The 21,104-nt window shown below is 40.6% G+C and overlaps 1 protein-coding gene across 5 annotated transcripts in view; it reads right to left on the bottom strand.

Moving 5' to 3' along the window:
• The window catches only part of LOC108713838 (synaptotagmin-7), a 237,563-nt gene that overhangs the window by 47,095 nt on the left and 169,364 nt on the right, over positions 1–21,104 (bottom strand). For 4 of the 5 annotated variants that reach the window (XM_041589935.1, XM_041589936.1, XM_041589937.1 and 1 more), the window contains 2 exons: positions 19,778–20,158; positions 13,254–13,376 (listed from right to left, as the gene is read on the bottom strand). The exons of the other annotated variant lie outside the window; for it this stretch is intronic. In XM_041589935.1, coding sequence (XP_041445869.1) covers positions 13,254–13,376; positions 19,778–20,158 — 504 coding nt within the window. The remainder of the gene's footprint in view (positions 1–13,253; positions 13,377–19,777; positions 20,159–21,104) is intronic. 5 annotated transcript variants of the gene reach the window in all.

The raw sequence follows: 21,104 nt of genomic DNA, 5'->3' as shown, positions 1-21,104 counted from the left end.
ACACAGTAAGATTTGTCACCTGCAGTTAAAATCTTTACTACCAAGCATTTTGGGGAGATGTGTTGCCCTTGCACACATTTAACTGTGGGTTGGTAAATATTACAATGTGCCATGACCCTAATTGCATCCTCACACCACTGTGTGTAAAATTTAGAACATTCATTGTGACCCAGTTATATGTAATGGAAGAACCATTTCTTTCATCTTTGTGAAAACCCTGTGGTTTGACTGGTACAAAAACAGTCTCCGGAAACAACACAGAATCAACTTGCTTGATCAATCGTCTCCAGAACATAAAAAAAGTTTAATTTTTCTTTTTCCCCCCATACCATGATAAATTAAAGGCGATATTAAAGAAGAACTCTGCTGGAATTAATAACGGCTGCCCGCAGTGATCTCAGGCAGCTCTATCTGATTTACAGGGGGAAAGAAAATGGCTCAGACTGAATGACTGCTTTTGGATGTATAAGTGGCAATCTAGGGAGGAGTTTGTGCTTGTTCTGTTATAAATTATAAATTAATGTTTGCAAGCAGTTGGAATTGGAAAAATCTGAAAAAAAAACAGAGACACGAGAGGCAGAAATATTCCAATTACCGGGAGTTGTCTTCAGAGCAGCAGAAGAATTAATTGTGGGGTGAGGGGGTTCTGTGCTAGAAAGGATAGAACAACGCACAAGACACACACAAACACACACATACAGCCATCTGCACAACTGCACACACAAGTCTGTGCTCTGTACATTCACTATACTGGATCTGACCCTAATTCTGCTCAGCTGGCCAATAATGGTTAAATGGAAAATATTTTCTTTATAGCTATTTATAAGTAAGATTTTCCCTGCATACAATAAATAGAGATATATGTTTATATATGGGACCCATTATGCGGAACCCATTATTCAGAAAGCTCCGAAATAAACTAATTTAATTTCTCTTTATTTCATTTTTAGAAATGAAATGTAGCCTTCGGCCTCGTGTTTTTATTTGGTCATGAAACTCCTCGGTAACTTATAATATCCTTATAATTGACAAGAGGGGGTCGTTCATTTACTATATATTATATACTGATAGCTGATGGAGAAAATGCTGATCTACAGTACCTTACAACCCATCTATAGGCAAAAACATCTGCATGTCAGTTCCCACATGGGGCAGATTTTGTTGCAAAAAGGAACACTTCTCCAGGTTTTGTATGTTCAGGCTGTGTGTAAATTGTGTAGCATAACAAAAACCAATAGTTAGATACAACAACCATAAAGCAGCATAGGTGTAACTACCATATTATACATATATATATATATATATATGGCCATGGGACTCCTTGGTTATTTTCCTTATGTGCTACAGTTACTCATTAGCTACCTCCTTAAAGGGGTTGGTTGGTCACCTTTGAGTTGACTTATAGGGGCAAATTCACTAACCGGCGAAAATTCGCCAGCGCTGGCTTCACCCACGTCGCAACACTTCGCCAGGCGTAAATTCGCCTGGACTACGCTAATTTACTAAGATCCAAAGTTGCACACAGGGTAAAAAACGCTGGTGAAGTTGCGCTAGCGAAAAAAACGCCAGCAGTTCGAAGTTACACTAGCGTTGGCAAATTTGCATATGGCGTGCAGTTAAAGTACAATGGACAAGGACAGGGAACCTTAATAAAATAATATAAAGTTGTTATATTGCCCTAGGGGGAAAGAGGGTGCCCAAAAAATATTTACAATCTTTTTCAGCCTATCACCCTGTAAAAAGGAAAAGACGCCAGCGTTTTTTGGGACTTGGAAAAATCCCATCTACTCTATTGCACTTCGCCTGGACTGAGGTGGCGAAGGCATGTCCGGCGATAGAGGTAACGTTCAGTAAAATCAAAAACGTAGTGTATTTGCGTAGTAACGCTCTTTCACCAGAGCGAAAAATCGCCTGGAGCTAGAGTGCGAAGTTGCGCCAGTCAGCGACAGCGAAATGACCGTTAGTAAATTGGCGAAGTGCCGAAATGACGTCACGCTGGCGAATTTTCGCCAGCGTTAGCCACTTCGCCCTTTAGTAAATTTCCCCCTTAGTATGATGTAGAGAGGGATATTCTGAGACAATTTGCAATTGGTTTTCATTTTTTATTATTTGTGACATTTTGCTTTTTATTCAGTGGCTCTCCAATCTGGTTGCTAGGGTACAAATAACCCTAGCAAAGATGCACTGATTTGAATAAGAGACTGGAATATGAATAGGACAGGCCTGAATACAAAAAAACAGTAGCATTAACTATAAATGTGTAGCCTTACAGATCATTTGTTTTAAGACTGGAAAGAGTCAGAAGAAGAAGGCAAATAGCTCAAAAACTATAAAAAAAAAGTAAAAATGAAGGCCAATTGAAAACTTGCTTAGAATTAGCCATTCTATAACATACTAAAACCACCCTTTAATATCTAAATAAGGATATAGAAATAATGCTGGCGCTAAATTATAACAGCATATCACCGTTATATCAGTGGGTCCTATTTAATGAAGAAGATCTAGGGCCCTAACTTGAAAAAACAACCTCTATAAAATCAGGAAAATATTATTTATGGTTGCACAGAGAACACTACTGCATTCTATATACTGTTCTGATCTCTGTGCAATCATGCAGAATGCATGTAAATGTGCCACTAATTAGTTTTTCGCACGGCCATTATATGCCTCCAGTTTTATAAGGTTGAGGTGGTATCCAGCGTTTTATTTCAGCCTTCCAAGTAGAAGAGCCACCAGCTTTAATAACTCACCTCATAAACCTATAAAATGGCTAAATTCTGTATAACCACATGCAAGGTATTATTAAGTTGCCTTTTACTAAGGGGCAGATTTATTAAATGGAAAGTAAAGTCTAAAATAGAATAAGGCTAGATATGCTGTATTTTGTATAATAAACATAAACATGAAGTTACTGCACCACAAGCCTAATCAAACAAATAATTTATGCTTTCAAAGTTGGCCACAGGGGGTCACCATCTTGTAACTTTGCTAAACATCTTTGCAAGACCAAGACTACACACATGCTCAGTGTGGTCTGGGCTGCTTAGGAATGGTCATGAATGATCAAAACAGGGAAACAAACAAAGCTGATTGAGTTCTGCATGGCTGGGAAGTAAGGCGGGGGCTCCCCCTGCTGTTCATAAGTATGATTGTTTCCCCACAGAGCAGTTAGGGACCGTCTGACAATTCCTATCCACAGCAGTAAATGAAGGAAGAATTTCACTGCATACAGTCAGGTTTCTTATAAAAACAGTACACATTTTTTAATTAAAGTATATTGGAGATGGGTTTCTTTTTCATTAAAGAAAGTAAAAATGGGATTTTATTTTTTTGCCTTTACATACCCTTTAATGGTCGAATAGTAAATTCGAGATTCATCCCACCTCGAACATGGAAACAGTTCTAATTCGAATATTCGCCACCTAAAACCTGCCGAGTTCATTTACAAGTCATTGGCAGAGGTCAGTTGAACCATTCAAGTTTTTTTAGGAGGGAAAAGTCAATTCGAATTTGATTCTAATCTTTTTCTAATTCACCTTTGAGATACCTTTTAGTATGATATAGCGAGTGATATTCTGAGACAATTTGCAATTGGTTTTTATTTTTTATTATTTGTGTTTTTTGAGTTATTTAGCTTTTTATTCGGCAGGTTTTCAGTTTGTATTTTAAGCAATCTGGTTGCTACGGTGCCAATGACCCTAGCAACCATGCACTGATTTGATTTAGAGACTGAAATAGGAATAGGAGATGCCTGAATAGAAAGATCAGGAATATCAAGTAGCAATAGCAATACATTTGTAGCCTTACAGAACATTTGTTTTTTTTTAAAAGGGAGTCCATTTGAAAGCTGCAAAGAGTCAGAAGAAAAAGGTAAATAACTATAAAAAACAAATAATGACCAATTGAAAAGTTGCATAGCATTGGCCATTCTATAACACACTAAGGGGCAAATTTACTTATGGTTGAATATCAAGGGTTGGTTAATCCTCGATATTCGACTGCCGAATTGAAATCCTTCGACTTCAAGTCGAAATCTTTAGCGATATTCCTACGATCGAACGATCGAAGGAATAATCGTTCGACAGAACGATTCGAAGGATTTTAATACATCGATCGAAGGATTTTCCTTTGATCAGAAAATTGTTAGGAAGCCTATGGGAACCTTCCCCATAGGCTAACATTGGCCTCGGTAGGTTTTAGGTGGCGAACTAGGGGGTCGAAGTATTTTTTAAAGAGACAATACTTCGACTATTGAATGGTCGAATAGTCGAACGATTTTTAGTTCGAATCGTTTGAATCGAAGTCGAAGGTCGAAGTAGCCCATTCGATGGTCGAAGTAGCCAAAAAACTATTTGAAATTATAAGTTTTTTTCCTCTATTCCTTCACTCAAGCTAAGTAAATGGGCCCCTAAGGGCAAATTTACTTATGGTCAAATATCGAGGGTTAATTAACCCTCGATATTTTCCACTGCCGAATTGAAATCCTTCGACTTCGAATATCGAAGTCGAAGGATTTAGCGCTATTCCTACGATCGAACCTCGACTATCGAATGGTCCAATCGTCGAACGATTTTTAGTTCGAATCGAAGTCGAAGGTCGAACTAGCCCATTCGATGGTCGAAGTAGCCAAAAAAACCATTAGAAATTCGAAGTTTTTTTCCTCTATTCCTTCACTCAAGCTAAGTAAATGGGCCCCTAAACGTTGCCTTAAAGGTGAACCACCCCTTAAAATAACCTGCCATTCGAGTTGTGGCTATATTCAGATTTATTAGAGTAAAATAAATAAATTCGTAATTCGAACTTCGATAAATCTACCCATTAATGTTATTGTTGGTAACCCTCCCCTGACGCATTAGTTAGGGATCCAGTAAGTATCGGAGTCTTTTTTTTTTTGCAAAATTTGGATTGTTTTTCCCATAATTCCCCATAATTCAAACATTGTTGAAGGCCCCTGCTAATAGCATGTAAAGGTGTGCATTTCTGCATCACTATTAGCCTTTGAGCTTACATTCATAAATGAGTGCAACATCCTTCCTTTTTATTGGCCAACTCTCTGTTGCTCGCACCCTCCATATAGTCAGGCATTACTGTGACTCTCCAGCGCAGCGCAGTCTTCTCTACTGTTCAGTTAGCAGGGAGATTTGTTTTGCCTAGAAAATAATTGTATAGATCCAAAGCCATCGCCTGAAACGACCCCCTGGGTGCTGCGCATGTATCTGCCGCTTGTTAAAATTGTATAAAAGGTCTGTTTTGTCGTTAACCTCAGTGGATTCCTGCTTAGAACATGCTCGCTTTGTCTCTCTGGCCTTGAGCAGCAGATTTGAAATACTGTCAGAATTTCTGTGTAAAGAAGAGATTGCTGATTCCTCATAATATTCAAATGGAATTTTCTCTTCTGCAGCATCAATCACCCGGTACAACCTTTTCAAGTACAGACTCCAGTTCTATGCACAGAAAAAAATCTTCCTCTGTTACCCTGAACACCTACCAATATCTTTTGTGCCAATGACTCGGTTTTGGAGAGTAATTCAATTAAAATCAAAGTCTAGTAACCCTTAGCAACCAAGGTAGCATTTATTACTCACCAGTTTCAAAGCAAACATCTGTTGCCATGAGTTACTGGACCTGCTGCAAATGGTCCCAACAGATATTTGCATATTTTAGGTTTTAACAAGATTTCCAACAGCGAAAGGTATTTATGCAGGTGCATCTACAAGGTGAAAGGAGGGGCATCTAGAGGGTGTCAGGATTCCAGTCCAGAAGGTAGAGCAAGTATAAACCTTGCAACCAGGCCCATGTGACTTTACTTACACAACCTATTATTTATATAGTGAATAAAGTACCCCCTCTTGTAAAATATAAGGATATTATAAGTTACCAAGGAGTTTCATGACCTTCGGCCTCGTGTTTTTATACAGGTCATGAAACGCCGAGGTCATAATATCCTCATATTTTGCAAGTGGGGGTACTTTATTTATTATAATACACAAGTTTCAGTGAGTCATGTGACAGAAATGACATCAGAACTCACCATTTATAACTGATGACATCAGAACTCACCGTTTATAAGGATATAATTTACAGGATATTCATGGCTTTTGTGTATTATATATTGTTTCCATGACTTTTCAGCTGTTACTAGTACTGCTGAGGACTGGTGAAAAAGAACTGGCCACCTTGTGGTCTTTTCTGAGCTGCTGAACTTCAAGAGCCCATTTTTTAATATGATAACTATCCAACTTTTGTGAGCAACTTCCTTATATTGTTTTTGGACTCCTCTTATAGAACCTCTACTTCAGCAGCATCTTCAGGTTGGTCTGGTCAAACCTAAAGCTAGCCAAACATGGGCAGATTTAAGCTGCTGATTCGACCCCTTCAACCAGTTATCTGCACGTTTATGGACCATGCCAGATGGCCTATCTGATAGATATCTGGCTGTTATTGGATCTGCCCAGTTATCAGATAGGTTTAAAAATTCTGTTGGAACAAGAGCTGAATTGGCTCATTGATTGGGTCCTGTCCAGACAGGCTGCATTGCCGGCTACTATGATCAGATTGTTTGGCCCAATGGCCAGATGCTCATATCAGCCCAATATTGCCCACCTCAAGGTGACCAGTTTTTTGACTTTGCAAAACGAGTGGACTTTTACATGTATGGCCGCCTTTAAAGTGTTACTGTCACCATCTTGCTCTGCTATACCTGCTAACCCCAATTACACTACCTACAACTGATGCTTGAGGAAGTAATATGTGGCTAACCAAGGGCCCCTTCATCATTTCTTGCTTAGACCTTTCTCAAGAGAGCTTGAGATAAGAAACTTTTAGGATGGTGCTGAAGTAATATTGCACTGAATCATTTCTGAGAATACAAAATAATGACTTGTTGGAAATGTCACGGTGATCTAATATGTTAAATGCTTCAGTGAATGTTCTTCAGACAAGAGCTGTATGTTTTATGCAGGAAACTTCTAGGGAATACGGGCGGGTTTGGTCAATCCGTGCACATTAGCAAGCAATTAGCATCTGAGCTGCAACTGTAATTAAAAGCCTTGTCTTTTTCATCTGGGAACCAGGGAACCTAGGCCTCGTTGCCAACCTGATTTGAGCACTAATCCCTTAAAAACCGGCAAATACATTTGGTAAGATTATGTCATGTTCAATTTACACCCTTATTATCAATATTAATATTATGGACTAGCAGTGCAGCAAGAATTGAAAAGGCTTGAGTTTAACATGGATCGAATAAATGCTTTTATCTGTAAACAGTTGACAAATGGTGGAGGTCTAATTAAGTGTCTTCCCTGATGCCTAAACAGCTATCAATACCAAATAGGTAATATCTATTCAGATATGAGTGAGGCCCTTTTATGAACAGGTCTTCACTTGTCTCCAGGGACTGGCCTACCATTGTACCGTAGGATCTCCTTGTGGGGGCAGGCCATAGTGGCTCAAATATGGGAAAATGTCCATTTTCTTGTTCTTATTTCCACCATAATTCTATATAACTTCTATATTATTGGCACAATCTTCATCTAGATGTTGCAAGAATTAAGTCCTCTAGTGGGCCCTAGGAGGCCCAATCTCATGACGTTAATGTATTGGTCTAATGGAAAGCAAGAGCAAATCATGTTTTGTATGGAGTCAATGTCCAACCTTAAACTCCACAGTCTTGTATATCTGTGTATGAGGCCAATCAGGTGAATCTGTGCCATATGGTGCTCTTTATGTAAACAAAAATTAAGGATATCTAAAGTCAGTCCGAGCATGGCTAGTTTAACCATGCATGAGGCTAATTAATGGTATGAAGAACAACTTCCAGAAACCAATGTTGCACATTATGGACATTACAGAAATTCACAGAATCTTATGGTTTTAAATAAAAGAGATTTTAGAAATATTTCTTTTAGTAATTGTCAACTGACTAAGCATAAATATTTAGCCTGTAAGTGTAGCCGTAGCTAGGGTTAGTTGTTTCCAAGTTGCTATGGTAAAAGATGAAGTTATTATACAAAGAGCAAGGCTTAATAACTTTGAGACTATATAAAGGCAAGGCTGAGCATATTTTTGGTCTACTGTAATGTTTGCGCTATAGCTATAAGGCTAAATAGAGAATAATGAAAGCAGCCATCTGATTGGTTCATGTAGGTGACAGGACTGAGGCCATCTGAAAATGACTTCTGGTAGCCCAACATTCCTGTAGCATTACAGTCACATAATATATGTCATTTGCAAAGTACCTGTGATGCCCTACCGCAAACCCTTTAGCTGTTTTCAAGTGAAAATCTAGCACCTACCATTAACAAAAAGCTCATGGGCAGCCCTGCTTTACATAAATAATTGGATCAAACAAGGTCATATGCTTTGGTCTTGCCACTACCAAATACAACCCTGCCCTTACATCAAGTGTGTTCAGTTCCATCCCAGAATCACACTGGTACAGGACACACCAGAGAATAGACAGTAGATGCAATGATGGCCTAAACCTACAACTGAGAAAACCTCTACACTAGGGGTCCCCCTCCTTTTTTACCCATGAGCCACATTCAAATGTAAAGAAAGTAAGGGAGCAACACAAGCATTAAAAAAAGTTCTGGGGGTGCCAAATAAGGGAAGTAATTGGCTATTTGGTAGGCCCTGTGAGGACTGACAGCCTACAGGAGGCTCTGTTTGGCAGTGCACCTGTTTTTTATACAACCAAAGATTGCCTCCAAGCCTGCACTTCAAAAATAAGCACCTTCTTTGAGGTCATTGGGAGCAACATCCAAGGGTTTGGTGAGCAACATGTTCCTCATGAACCATTGGTTGAAGACAACTGCTCAACACAATATTTTCCAGAGAAATATCTCACAATTCCTTTTTAGGTAGCCATGGCCCTGGCCATGGTATATTCCTTGTACAGGATAACCAGGTCCTTACGGGTTAGCAAGGCTGCTGTGATTACAAACTGACTGCATTTAATCTTCAGTCACCCTTAGACAGCGCTTCTGTAGGTGTGTTTAGTGTAGAATGTCTATGCGAAGGTTAAATATTCTTGCTGCAATCTTGTTTCGTAGAAATATGTGGATATTGCACCTTGTATGCCCCAAGCATATATACATGCGATGAGCAGATTTCCAGGACAAAATGATGAGGATCCTGGGAGAGCAAACGGATACCTGCAGAGCTACGTAGGATGAACTTTCTATTAGCTGGAGGGCCAGTGTCTTCATTACTGCAACTCTGATGGTATCCGTGGGAAATGGAAATACTGGCTCTACAGTCCATTAGCAACGATCAGAGCCATAAATATCCTATCAAGTCTTGGGGAGCAAAAGCGTGTGTATCATCCAACATCTGTTTTGACAGCAACTCCAGTCCAGGATAAAAGGAATGTTTAGCCCTAGGAGATCGTATGATTCTTCTTATTTTGTCCTGATCAAGGTGACCTTAACTATAGATAATTGTGCTGCTCATCATCTCATTTCCCTTTATTTGTTTGGCGTTGCATTTTGCATTTTACCCAGGTCTACTGCTTTAAAGGATAAATCTATACTCTAATGCAGTGGTTTCAGGCTTTTTCTGGTGCAAACCCCTATTTGAGGTCCAGTATTTGGTCAGAGCAACCCTTAGCTCATAATGAGGTCGATGCCATTCACCAAGAACTTTAAAAAATATCTAGAACCTATCTGACCTGAAAGCAGGGCTTTGCAGGAGCTTCTGAGAATGAAAATAGGCAAGTTTCCCATCAAGCTGGGTCCCCTACATGTTTATATGACTTTAATGATGTAAATAATAACCTTTATTAATACGTAGAGCGTTGCCATATTGATTTCTTTGCAATTACTGCCCCAGTGATCAAGATACCCTTCATGTGTTTGCGTGTGCCATTTAAGTACGCGATGGAAGAGTAAGATTCTCATTGATACAACTGAGATTCGCAGAAAATCGTCTCTTTTCCCTGGCCACCTCCCTCCAAGTGTGGCTGATGCGTTGCTACAAGGGCAGCCCATTCTGTATTTTTATCATCCCAGATCTGTGTGTATAAATCTTCCTCGGATGAGATGTCATAACATCATCAGCAGCTGGTGCAGGTGTAAGAAGTATTAACACCCACAATTCCTTGGGGAACCAAGACTTAAATACATCATCCAACAGGCTTCAGCTCTGGGCCCATGTGCATTTGGGAAGAGGCGCATGTGACAGACTGCAATTCAGTGACAGCATAAATGTGCTAATATATGTAGCGAGGTAAGAGAGGCATAAAAATAACCTCGGAGTGAAAATTGGAGCACTTAATTAACACAGTGATAACATAGCTCCACTTTTTTAGCGACATGTCTGCACTCCTCGTCCTCACTTCACACCTCTAAGACCAAGCGAATCCGAGGCGACAGCTCCTGCCGATACAGACTTTGTGCTAGTGACAAAGCTTTTGTGGTTCCTGAATGAATGGAGAGCTGGCCCTTTCCTCCAAATGTGTATACTGCCCAAATTGGGATGCCTTGCCCTTTGGATTCTTTTCTTTGTAGAAGCACATTTCAGAAATTTCGAATGTCAAATTCCTTTCCGTGTTGTGTTTAATAACAATAGTGTCCTTAAAGATGGCCTACATTGACCATCTCTTAAAGACAGGGGTCCCTAAGCTTGTTTTTTTACCCGTGAGCCACATTGAAATGTAAAAAGACAATGGGAGCGACACAAGCATGAAAAAAGTTTCTGATGGGTGCTGAATAAGGCTTATGATTGGCTATTTGGCAGTCGTATGTGGATTGACAGCCTACAGGAGGTTCTGTTCGGCACCTGTTTTTTTTAAACTTGCCTCCAAGCTAGGACTTGAAAAATAATCACCTGCTTTTAGGCCACTGAGAGCATCATCCAAGGGGTTGGTGAGCAACATGCTGCTCGTGAGCCACTGACTGGGGATCACCCTCTTAAAGGAGAAACAACCCCTTAATAAAAAAACCCTACCCCCCTAACCTATATAGAACTCTCTCCCTCCTCTCCCTTAGCCTAGCTGCTACCCCGGGAAAATGCCCCTAACTCTTTACTTTCCCCTCTGTGTAGATTCTGTCAGCGGCAGCCAAATGCCAGAAGGGCTGCTATAAGGCGCCATAGAAAGTATTCAGTATTCAGTTAGTATTTAGTGGGCTGGTGGTGGTTGTTTGGGCCACTGTGTGGACTGATTGGGCCTCTGAGTACCTGAAATGCCAGGGCCTATTTTGACTCTCAGTCCAGACATGGGGAGGAGGGAAGGGGGTCTATGCAGGTTAGGGGGTAGGTTTTTTTTATTAAGGGTTTATTTCTCCTTTAAAGGTATCCAATCCACCGGTCCATGACCCAAATTGATGGATACTCTATGACTGGCCAAATGTTCACATCATATAGGGCGTGGAACCCTACCACTGATGTCACCAAGGGGAAAGGGGCCTCGGGAAAGAGTTAAAGTGGCAATTCTAGAAGTAAAAGCATCTGAACCCTCCACCTGACCATTCTTGAGCAAACAGTTCTCTTTAGTGACCTGAACTTGCCCAACTCAAGGGAAAACTGTGGGTACCACAGGTCTGGGGACGCACCCACATCACTACCATACATCTGTCAAAATGGTGAATCAGCAGACATATGTATCCAGATTAACTAACTATCCAATTTAATTAACTATACTACCCAACCAAATATTGCCATGTATGGCCAATTTACTGTAATATAGTATAGTATAGAGTTTGACAGTCATATAAGGGCACAGGTCCACAAGACAAGGGCTTTTCTATATCTTATGATTTATTAATGGTTCTTGTATATAATATGATGCTTATAATGTAATGATGAATGTCACTGAAACCCTGTATCACATGCCAGGTCAGAATTACGTTAACTAAAGGGCAATTGAGCCACAAATTGCTAGAACATATCTTGTCAATTTGTTTTTAAGTTCTGCTTCTTCCATTAGTCCTTGGACAAAGAGGGAATTTTCCCTGGGCCACAGCATCGCCATCACAGAGGACCCTTGAGGGAGGGAAAACTAGATTAAATCACTAAGGGAAAGGCTGTCTCCTGCAACACCGAGCATCCCTCTGACAGCTGGAGGCTCTTAGGGGAACATTGTGAGCTGTAGTCCAACAACAGCTGGACATCTGTGATTAATGTTTTTTCCCTCTCAGATAGGGGCCCCTTCCTATGTGCTGTGCCAGGGCCCCTTTGTTTTTAACTCTGATTATAACAATCACAACAGACAGAGACAACACAATAGAAATACACAAACACTATCTATTGTGGACTTGCATTGTTTTAAGGCCTTATGAGCTGCAATGAAAATAACGCCAGCTCCTTCAGCTGTCCATTGCTCCATCCCAAATATGTTTAAAAACCTAGAGAAAGTGATGCTTGATCTGTGTCCTTCTTACTTACTTCCTTATGTCTGTTTTAATGCAGAGTTGTGTTGTAAGTATGACAGTCCCCAGCTCCTTATGCTCTTAAACCTGTCTGGCTTAGAGATTAACCTGCCAAGGATTCATATGAAGCGTCAACAGGGCATTTCAGGCTGAAGAGCTGTTTCCCGGAGTGATTTTATTTCATTTGTGGTTATTATAATGGGGTTATGTATGGTAAAAAAAAAGAAAAAAAACAATAAAAACCTCATGCTGAAAATCCATTTGAGAATCTGAGCTATGAATGGAGATATACAGGATGTGTTTTTATAAGTCCTTTACTTCTAGCATTATTTTTATAGTGGCAAAATATATGCATAAAATAAAACCAATTTAATTAATCCCAAAAGTGGAGTGCGGGTCTTTGAACAGATTTATATATACTATTTTTGACCCTGCACCCGAAGTTATCCAGGACTTATAAAATAAAATAATCATTTATTAACAGAACTTCAATCTGACGTTTCGCCCTTTCTCATACCTCCCATCTGACCAATCAGATAGATTCAATAGATTCGGATAACTTCTTAGAAAAGGACAAAACATAAAATTATGGGTGATCAAAGGTACTAAGCTTCAATCTGCCACCCATTTACTCCAAAATCACATACCTGCCATAAGTGTTGTTACCCTAATTTGTAACAAATTTCTTGCTAAAACATTGATATTGTCATCAATATATTACGTTTGTCCTGAACAAATAAACACACACACACACACACCAGCACACGCACAGGAGCCACAGCATAATGATGGCAATTACTGCGAATTTAGCAGATGGGACAGTATAATAAACTCTGACCTTTCAGCCTCCAGTAGGGAGGGCACAACCACGCTCCCCACTCCTACCTCTTGTCGCCCTGAGTGTTCTGGTTCTGTTGCGAGCCATTGGTCTGTAGGTCAGGGATATTTGCAAAGTCGTCCTGCTCGGAGAGACCCAGCACCAAGGACAGCACCACCATGCGGCCTTCCCTGACCGTAAGCAAGAGGACAGGAGAGAAGGAGGAAGAAACACAAGGAAGTAAAGTGAGAGTAGAATATTTATCAGCCAAGATAAAGCCATGTACATAGTGATGTGAAAATCAGCAGCCTTCAAGGCAAGAAAGGAAATAAATGTGAGATGGCATGCTGAGTGGAGAGAAGAGCATGTTGTAGACCTTGTAGTTAAGTGACCTTCAGCCTGTGGCTCTAATGTGACAGTTCTTGGAATATCAACATCAGTTTTTAGCATCTTTCAGATACTGAGGATTGTAGTTCAGCAACAGTTGGGGAACTACATCTTGAAAACATCCCCAACCCCATTTGTGTGCATGTATACACATCTCACATATGTACCATCCAGTTAACCTGTTATCTTCCTCTCTTCTGTCATCACCAATAAATCCTCCTTTACTTCTGCCCTCTCCCTCCCTACATGGCTTCTTCATTCCCTACATCATACCGCCCCACCCAGTATATATAAAACATGATCGTTCGGCCCTTCTAGAAGGCTTAATGCAAAACATGAATTATTTCTACACCGCAAACACAACACCTCCTGAGTACACTGAATATGACATTCACAATTCACTGCAGGAATTCCCAGGAACATGAAATGGTAATGCATCAGGGTATAGACATGACCCAGTTGCTTTAATGCTCAGTATTATCCATCAATTCTTGATTTTAGATTCTTAACACAGTCAGTTTCTGCCCCTTTCATGACGAATGGATGGCCTAATTTATATAGCGTATTCTGTTTCGTAGCACCAGATTGCTAGCACACATACCAGGATATAACTTGTCCTTAGGCAAACTTTCTCATTGTCTGATATTTTTGTATAACTTAATCCAACATCCCCTTTAAGCTGACATAGACATATCTATGTCTTTCCAGCTACCAAAGCAACTGATGCCACCTGCATATTGTGGTAGCCCTCACACGAGTGCATCAGTGCATCCATGGGAAAGCACAGCTAATGCTTTGTAAGAATTTTGTACATACATGTACAGATCCCATTTAAGCAAAATGTAAAGTATATAAAATTATATATATATATATATATATATATATATATATATATATATACCTGCATTTAGTTGCAGGTATTGGGCAGTATTGAGTAGGAACACCCTTCCACCCATATCCATGTGTTTCCCTGCTTGTCCTGGAGCATCATGGGAATCTTAGTCATAGTATCTGTCCAGTCCCTTGATTTTTCCAGAGCCTTGGCTAACTCCCTGTCTCTCGTACAGGGAGGAGTTAATGGGCAGGGCAGAAGGGTTATTTACCCCCAGCATTGGAACCACACAGCTAGAAAATATCCTTGATAAAGGCAAAGCTGTGTATTCAGAGCTACAATATCCAGCCTGTGGTCCTCCAGCTTCTGCTGAAAAACATCTCTCTGCATCTGTTGTCTCCAAAAAGATACTGGATGTAGAGTTAAAAGGTAACACACAGACTATGTCTCTTACTTTGTGTCACTTGGGTCTGGGGCAGAAGAGCATAATACCCTTAGTGGTCCCCCATTATCAGATTTCTCACCTAACCATGAGGATGATCTGGTCCTGGATATTTAAAATATGAAATTCCTTCTCCGAATAAATGGTAACTTGAAATAAGCTCTCAAAAATACCCAGAGCAGAGCATTATCACTCTATAATAACACTGGAGTTAGTTGAGGTCTTCATTACCTTCTAACCCAGAGATGTCACCTAACCCCATTTCGTAAGGGTGATAATGATCCAGTCCTGGATTTTTTCCGCCTGAATTCCTCTACCTAAATGGTAACAAGAAGTCTCAAAAAGGCCAGGATTGCATTATTATGACCCCTGGGTTTGGCTGATGTCTATCTTGTTTTACTGTACATATGCCCTCATAAATGTTAGACCCCTCACTTAACTCACTTTACTATACACAAAAGTAAACATCATTAACCCCCTTGCTATTATTATTTCTTGCATTAATATAGTCACTATCCCACAGCCTTAACCATCCGAAAGATCTCTCCTTTCTCCTGACACCATCCTACCTATTTTACATACTGCCCAATATTTGCATCCCCTTCACTAATAAATCTATGGGAATCATGGTAGCTCTTTTTAGCTTTAATGGAATACAACCAGGGGCAAATGTTCTGCACCCTTTTCCTTGCGGGTGCCTCCAGAGTAATACTAGATGTACGAGAGGGAAAATAAAGAGGAAAATGGCTCTATAAATGGATACCAGGAAGCACAGGGCAGGGATTTATGGTTTCACTTTTCCCCCTGATATTGTAGACAGAGCCATCGTTTCAATCCACTACAAGAAAGCATTAATTAACCTCCTGATAGTGCTGAGCGGAGCTCGGCGTGCGATTCCCTTGATTAGATACCAAGCTGCTGTGCCACTGATGTGCCTGAGAAGCTTCATTAACCCTTCTTTTCAGTGTGGCTTTGTGTTTATAATTTTATGTTTCTTTGTGTGGGTTTTTTTTTTTCCTTTTCTTCCAAGGAAAACTATTCCTCCCTTTTACTTTATTTATATAGGTCTCTGAAATGAATGGAACAAGAAGACACCAGTACAGGCATGTATTTCTTGTTGACAACTATATATTGTAATTAGTGCTCGCCAGCATTGTTGTAATGTTATTAAGCAAAACAGAACAAGATTGTTTGGTTTTACACCTTTCCATTGTGCCTTTCCCTGTAGGACTGTTTGGGCTTCTCCCTGTATGATTGCAGGACATTGCAATGCAGTTGTGTTAGGCTTAATTAGCAGACCTGGGAACTTCTCACCCAAAGGATCTGGATGTAATTAAAGCCTGTGAGGTATATGCAGGACTTATTATCCATTACCTTGTGCTTCCAATAATAATAAAAATGTAATCTTAAAGAGAACATAACCTCTCTGACACCAAACTCTCCAAAGCAGACTGCCCAAGCTCAATTATAGATGCAACAGGGTCTCCGATAAGAATCCTCCTTAGGAACCCATCAACATTTTGTTGTCATCTAACATAGGGAGATTATTGGACGGATCCTTTTGCATTAAAGGAGACAATGGCATAGAGAGCACGGCAAAAGATTTGTTGAAGATTGCCCCTGTAAGAACCCAGTAATCCAGTGACTTTTCGGGGATAGAGCTGAGCAGCAAAGACCTCATTAAAATAAAGGTAACTTGTATGAATGTGAGATAAAGTAAGGTCATTCGTGGTGTCTACTGATACATGTGTGCCTACCTATTCTAAGACACTGATCTCTGTTTAATTCAGCAGATACGTCTTAAATAGTCATGCCCTACAAATCTCATACAGACCATTACAAAGATTTCCTCAGCAGAGCGGCAGCCGGGTATATAAAATAGGATTTGTTAGAATTTGGACTTGGCTGAAAATGCAAATAAGCTAATAAGTTATTTATTATTTCTGTGCTGTTTTATGCAGATTTAATACCCTCTCTATTCCTTGCCTGTTACAGAAATATAACTAAGTCGTACAATGACGTGAGATTCACCGAGCCACAGTATATTCTCTAACCTCTCCTCTCTCCTGGCAACATCTCTCTTGTGGCCAAGGGGGCATCTGGCTGTTTTATTTTCAGCTATCCACACAGGAGGCCATGGCCCAATCTCTGTGATTTATGCATGTGCACAGAAGCTGAGGCTCGGAATTCATTTCGATGGCTCATCCACAGCTTATGTCCTGCTCTTCTGTTGTCATGAATATGCATTTGTCATGGAAAGAATGTTCTGCAGACTGTATGGTCGGCAAAAACACAGATCTACACTGGCTTTCAAGCCCCTTTAGTACTTATGAACAACACAAACTCTACATGATTCTTGAACTACCAATTGCCCATGAGACCTGATGAAACCTAAGATGAACAGGTTCCAAGTCCTACCTTTCTCCTCCATGCCTAATATATCCACCTGCCCAAGTAGTAGATTTGTTTATATTCCTAGCTCTCTGAATTGCTTTCATTAAGGCTTTACAGAGAAACTTTAATTTTGGAAATGGAAAATGGAATCCAGTTGCTCTTTTTATAGAAGCTCCCAATAGCATGGGTGGCTATGGTTATCAACTTTGCAGATTCATCGGCAGATTCAAGCTGCTGATATCTGTCCTTTAGATCAATAAAGCAGCTTATCTGCCCATGTATGGGGCATTCAGATGGGTCTCCCCAATCGATATCAGACCAAAAATCAGATATCAATCAATCGGGCAGGTCTGAGTTTGGTGGAAATTATATGAAGCATGTCTAGCCTGCAACCCTTGTGAACCTACAACTGTCAACAACCTCTCAATATCTTTCATCTGTCAGTAACCTGAAGGCACCAAGGCCGGCTCTATCTAAATCTGAGACAGCAGGGAAAAGAAGCAGCAAAGAGCCAGTCCATTGGCTTAAACATTGATATATTTGTTGAAGAAATGAAAACACTCAGACAGGTTTGATTTTTCTTGGTGATCGAGGACCATATTAGCTAGTTGATGTGATCCTTGTCCTGTTGTTCGTCCTTCATTGTAAACCGATCGTATGGCCCTAGGGCCGAACAATCGGATTAACCCAATATCACCCTGTCTTTGGTGGGCATATCAGTTTAAGATCCGCTCTTTTGGCAACCTTGCCAAACGAGTATAGTGTATGGCCACCATTAGTTCATTTGAGAAAAGGAGGCCACTAGGTGGGGACCCTACCTGGGAGAGTGTGAGGGTGGAAATTATATGAAGCATGTCTAGCTTGCAACCCATGTGAACCTACAACTGTCAGCAACCTCTCAATAGCTTTCGTCTGTCAGTAGGATGTTTGGAATTGAAGGTCAACAACATCTGGATGGCTGCAAGTTGAAGACTCCTTACAAACATACTGAAAGCTAACAATCATTACACATTATAAAATAAATCTGTTGTACTTGTATCTCCTTTTTTACCCAAGATGCTTTCTGAACTCCCATAAAACTGGCCTGCAAGTAGAATTGTGCCAAGATAATATCAAGTATTGTTATGTACAGCAGGCTGATGTGTCACTTGTTCAGGAGCCCAGCGGAAACATGGGTCTCTGCTGAGTGGGGGGTGAATTCATTGGGCTTTGTTTCCATAGCTAAATGGTTCAGTCCTTTCACTGTGTCTGAAATAAGATGGAAATGTGTTCATAGTTATTCCCCTCCTCTTCCTAATACTTTTGTTTCTGGCCGATGCACTAATTGTTCTATCAAGAGTAGGAGTCTCTGTTAATTGAGAAGATTATACAATAAAAACACATTTCATGTCTTTTTTTAAAAAAAGAATGCATAACCTTAAGTGGAGCATGCCGGCCGCCCCTGCTATCCGAGTGGATTCTGATTCATTTGCAGCCTGGGGTGCATGAGAGGAAAGTAAAGGTGGCAGATACCAAAAAGGCAGCATGATTGTGTTTATAGCCTTGATATAGACCACAGGACTGATTCATTATCTCTGTGAGTGCCAGTAGGGTGTGAATAGCACTGAAGGTTAATGCAAGCCGTACCCTACTAGCACTGCCAGGCATCGGCTGTAATTGGATGCTGAGTGTGTTTATTACTTCAACAAATATATCCATTTTTTGTGCCAATGGACTGGCTCTTTGTTGCTTCTTGTTTTTGCTGTCTCAGATTTAGATACAGCCGGCCCTGGTGCCTTCAGGTTGCCTTTGTTTTTACTTCAACCCATTCTTTTTATAAGTGTGCAGCTATTTTAGACCTAGAATTCAGGCCAATTTTTCTCAGGCGGCTGATTTTGTTTCTCTGGAATCTAAAGTTGACAGTTACCCTGGAGATGCATGAAGGGGGAAAAAAAGCCTTCTCTTTTCATTTTTGGCTTTATTTTCCTTTCTTTTGCATCATTTAAGGTTCTATATAATATATATAATAAAATAGAGGAGAGCACTTTTTTTAACCTTTACCTAGCAACCCGTGGCAAAGGAGAACTTAAAGCTGGTCAACTGTTGATGGGTTACACTAGGTGCTGGTGCAACCTTTTTGACTTTTCTTACTTTTCCATCTAAATTAAGGTGGAACTCAGGAAGCAAGATTTTTTCCTGGGCCTTCATATCCCAACACTCCTTTAAATAATTTAAATAATTATATTATTAATCTCTTGAAGAATAAAGACAACTTGTCCTCTGTAGAGCCCATAGGCTAATGTGTGGCTCCTCCAGTCAGAATTATCATTTGATCACCCGAGTTCTCATTATCAACTTTGAGAATTTACTCTGGGGTCTCAAAGGCCAGAATCCTAGGTGTTACATTTAATACATGTGCATTCATAAAAGGTCATGTTGAAGTGGCAATACTGATTATATGAACTGCATGGTAACCTCACAGGACTGCATAAGTACAGTGGAAGAGACAGTTTCATTAGTAGAAAGTAGGAATGAGGAAGAAAATAGCAGCCACTTACAGAAAAGATTTCATGTCCAGGCCCCGGTTTCGAATTTGACCAACCACATGATCCCAGCTACCAGCGTCGGTTTGGTTCCTGATGCCAGCTGGCCGGGACTTGGATCCAGCTGAGGTTGGGGGTCGGTTCTGACCCGTTCGTTGGGGACGAGTGTTGCTGGTGTTACTGCTGCTGGTGGAAGGGGGTTGATGCTGCAGCTGTAGCTGCCCCAGACTTTGACTGGTTGTTGGCTGGCAGTGATTGTGCTTCTGGTGGAGGCTGAGAGGTTGCTGGAGGCTCTGTTGGCGGAGAAGCGTGCGGGGACGCTGGCATTTCATGTCTCCTGCAGAGATGGGGATATGGTCGAGGGTAGTGGCTACTGTCAGTGTGGAGTCTTCAAAACTTAGGAAGGTAGTGGAAGAGGAGAGAAAGCAAAAGGTAAAGGAGAGAGAATGCAGTACAGATAGGTTAGAGAGAGAGACCTTTCCATCAATAAAGAGCAATAATAGTCTATTGACTGTAAAACTCTATAACTAAAGGTGGCCATAGACACACAGATCGGATCGTACGAATCGAGGATTCGTACGATTTTCGGATCGTGTGTGGCGTGTGCCGACATCTTTCGCCCGGCGGAGATCGGTCGTTTGGTCGATCGGTCAGGTTTGATTTTGACCCGACCGATCCCGCCGGAGCTCATGGCACATCGTAATCTGATCGTTCGGCCATACGGCCGAACAATCAGATTACCCCCGATATAGCCATGCCTGTTAATGGCATATCGGGGAAAGATCCGCTCGTTTGGCAACATCGCCAAACGAGCGGATCTTTGCATCTATGGCCACCTTAAGCCTCCAGATTAGATACCTAGCAAGATACAAAACAAACCACTGCTCTGGATGAATCGGGGAACTCTGACAACCACCTATTTATTACACTGTCAAAAAAAGTACTGTTTACACACCTGTGCTCGAGCTAGAACCTACTAAAATCTTGAACTGCTTTTATTTTTTATACCTAAAAAGTGCAGTACAAATAAATGGTTATATAAGCATAAATAGTTTAATGAGCTATTTCCCCATTACTGATTAGTTATATTATTAGATACAATTAAATGTATTGGATGAGTGAAACTGAAAAGACATTAGGAGATCAGCTCCCCTATGACTCAAGCAAGACCTTCCTAGTAGAGACATGAGAAAGAGCAGGGTGGTGCTATCCTGGACTCTTCCTAAATGAACCCACACAAGCATTCTAATCAGATACCAAAGTCTTAGCTGTTTCTTCTTCCTAAGAAGACCATGGGGCAGTTGCCTCACTATTGTCTCTTTAAAGCTCTGATGGGTTTTCA

This window comes from Xenopus laevis, chromosome 4L (assembly GCF_017654675.1).
Source record: "Xenopus laevis strain J_2021 chromosome 4L, Xenopus_laevis_v10.1, whole genome shotgun sequence".
In the NCBI taxonomy this organism is placed as follows: Eukaryota; Metazoa; Chordata; class Amphibia; order Anura; family Pipidae; genus Xenopus; species Xenopus laevis.
The sequence above is the reverse complement of the archived record's forward strand: the minus strand, read 5'-3'. Positions and strand labels throughout refer to the sequence as shown.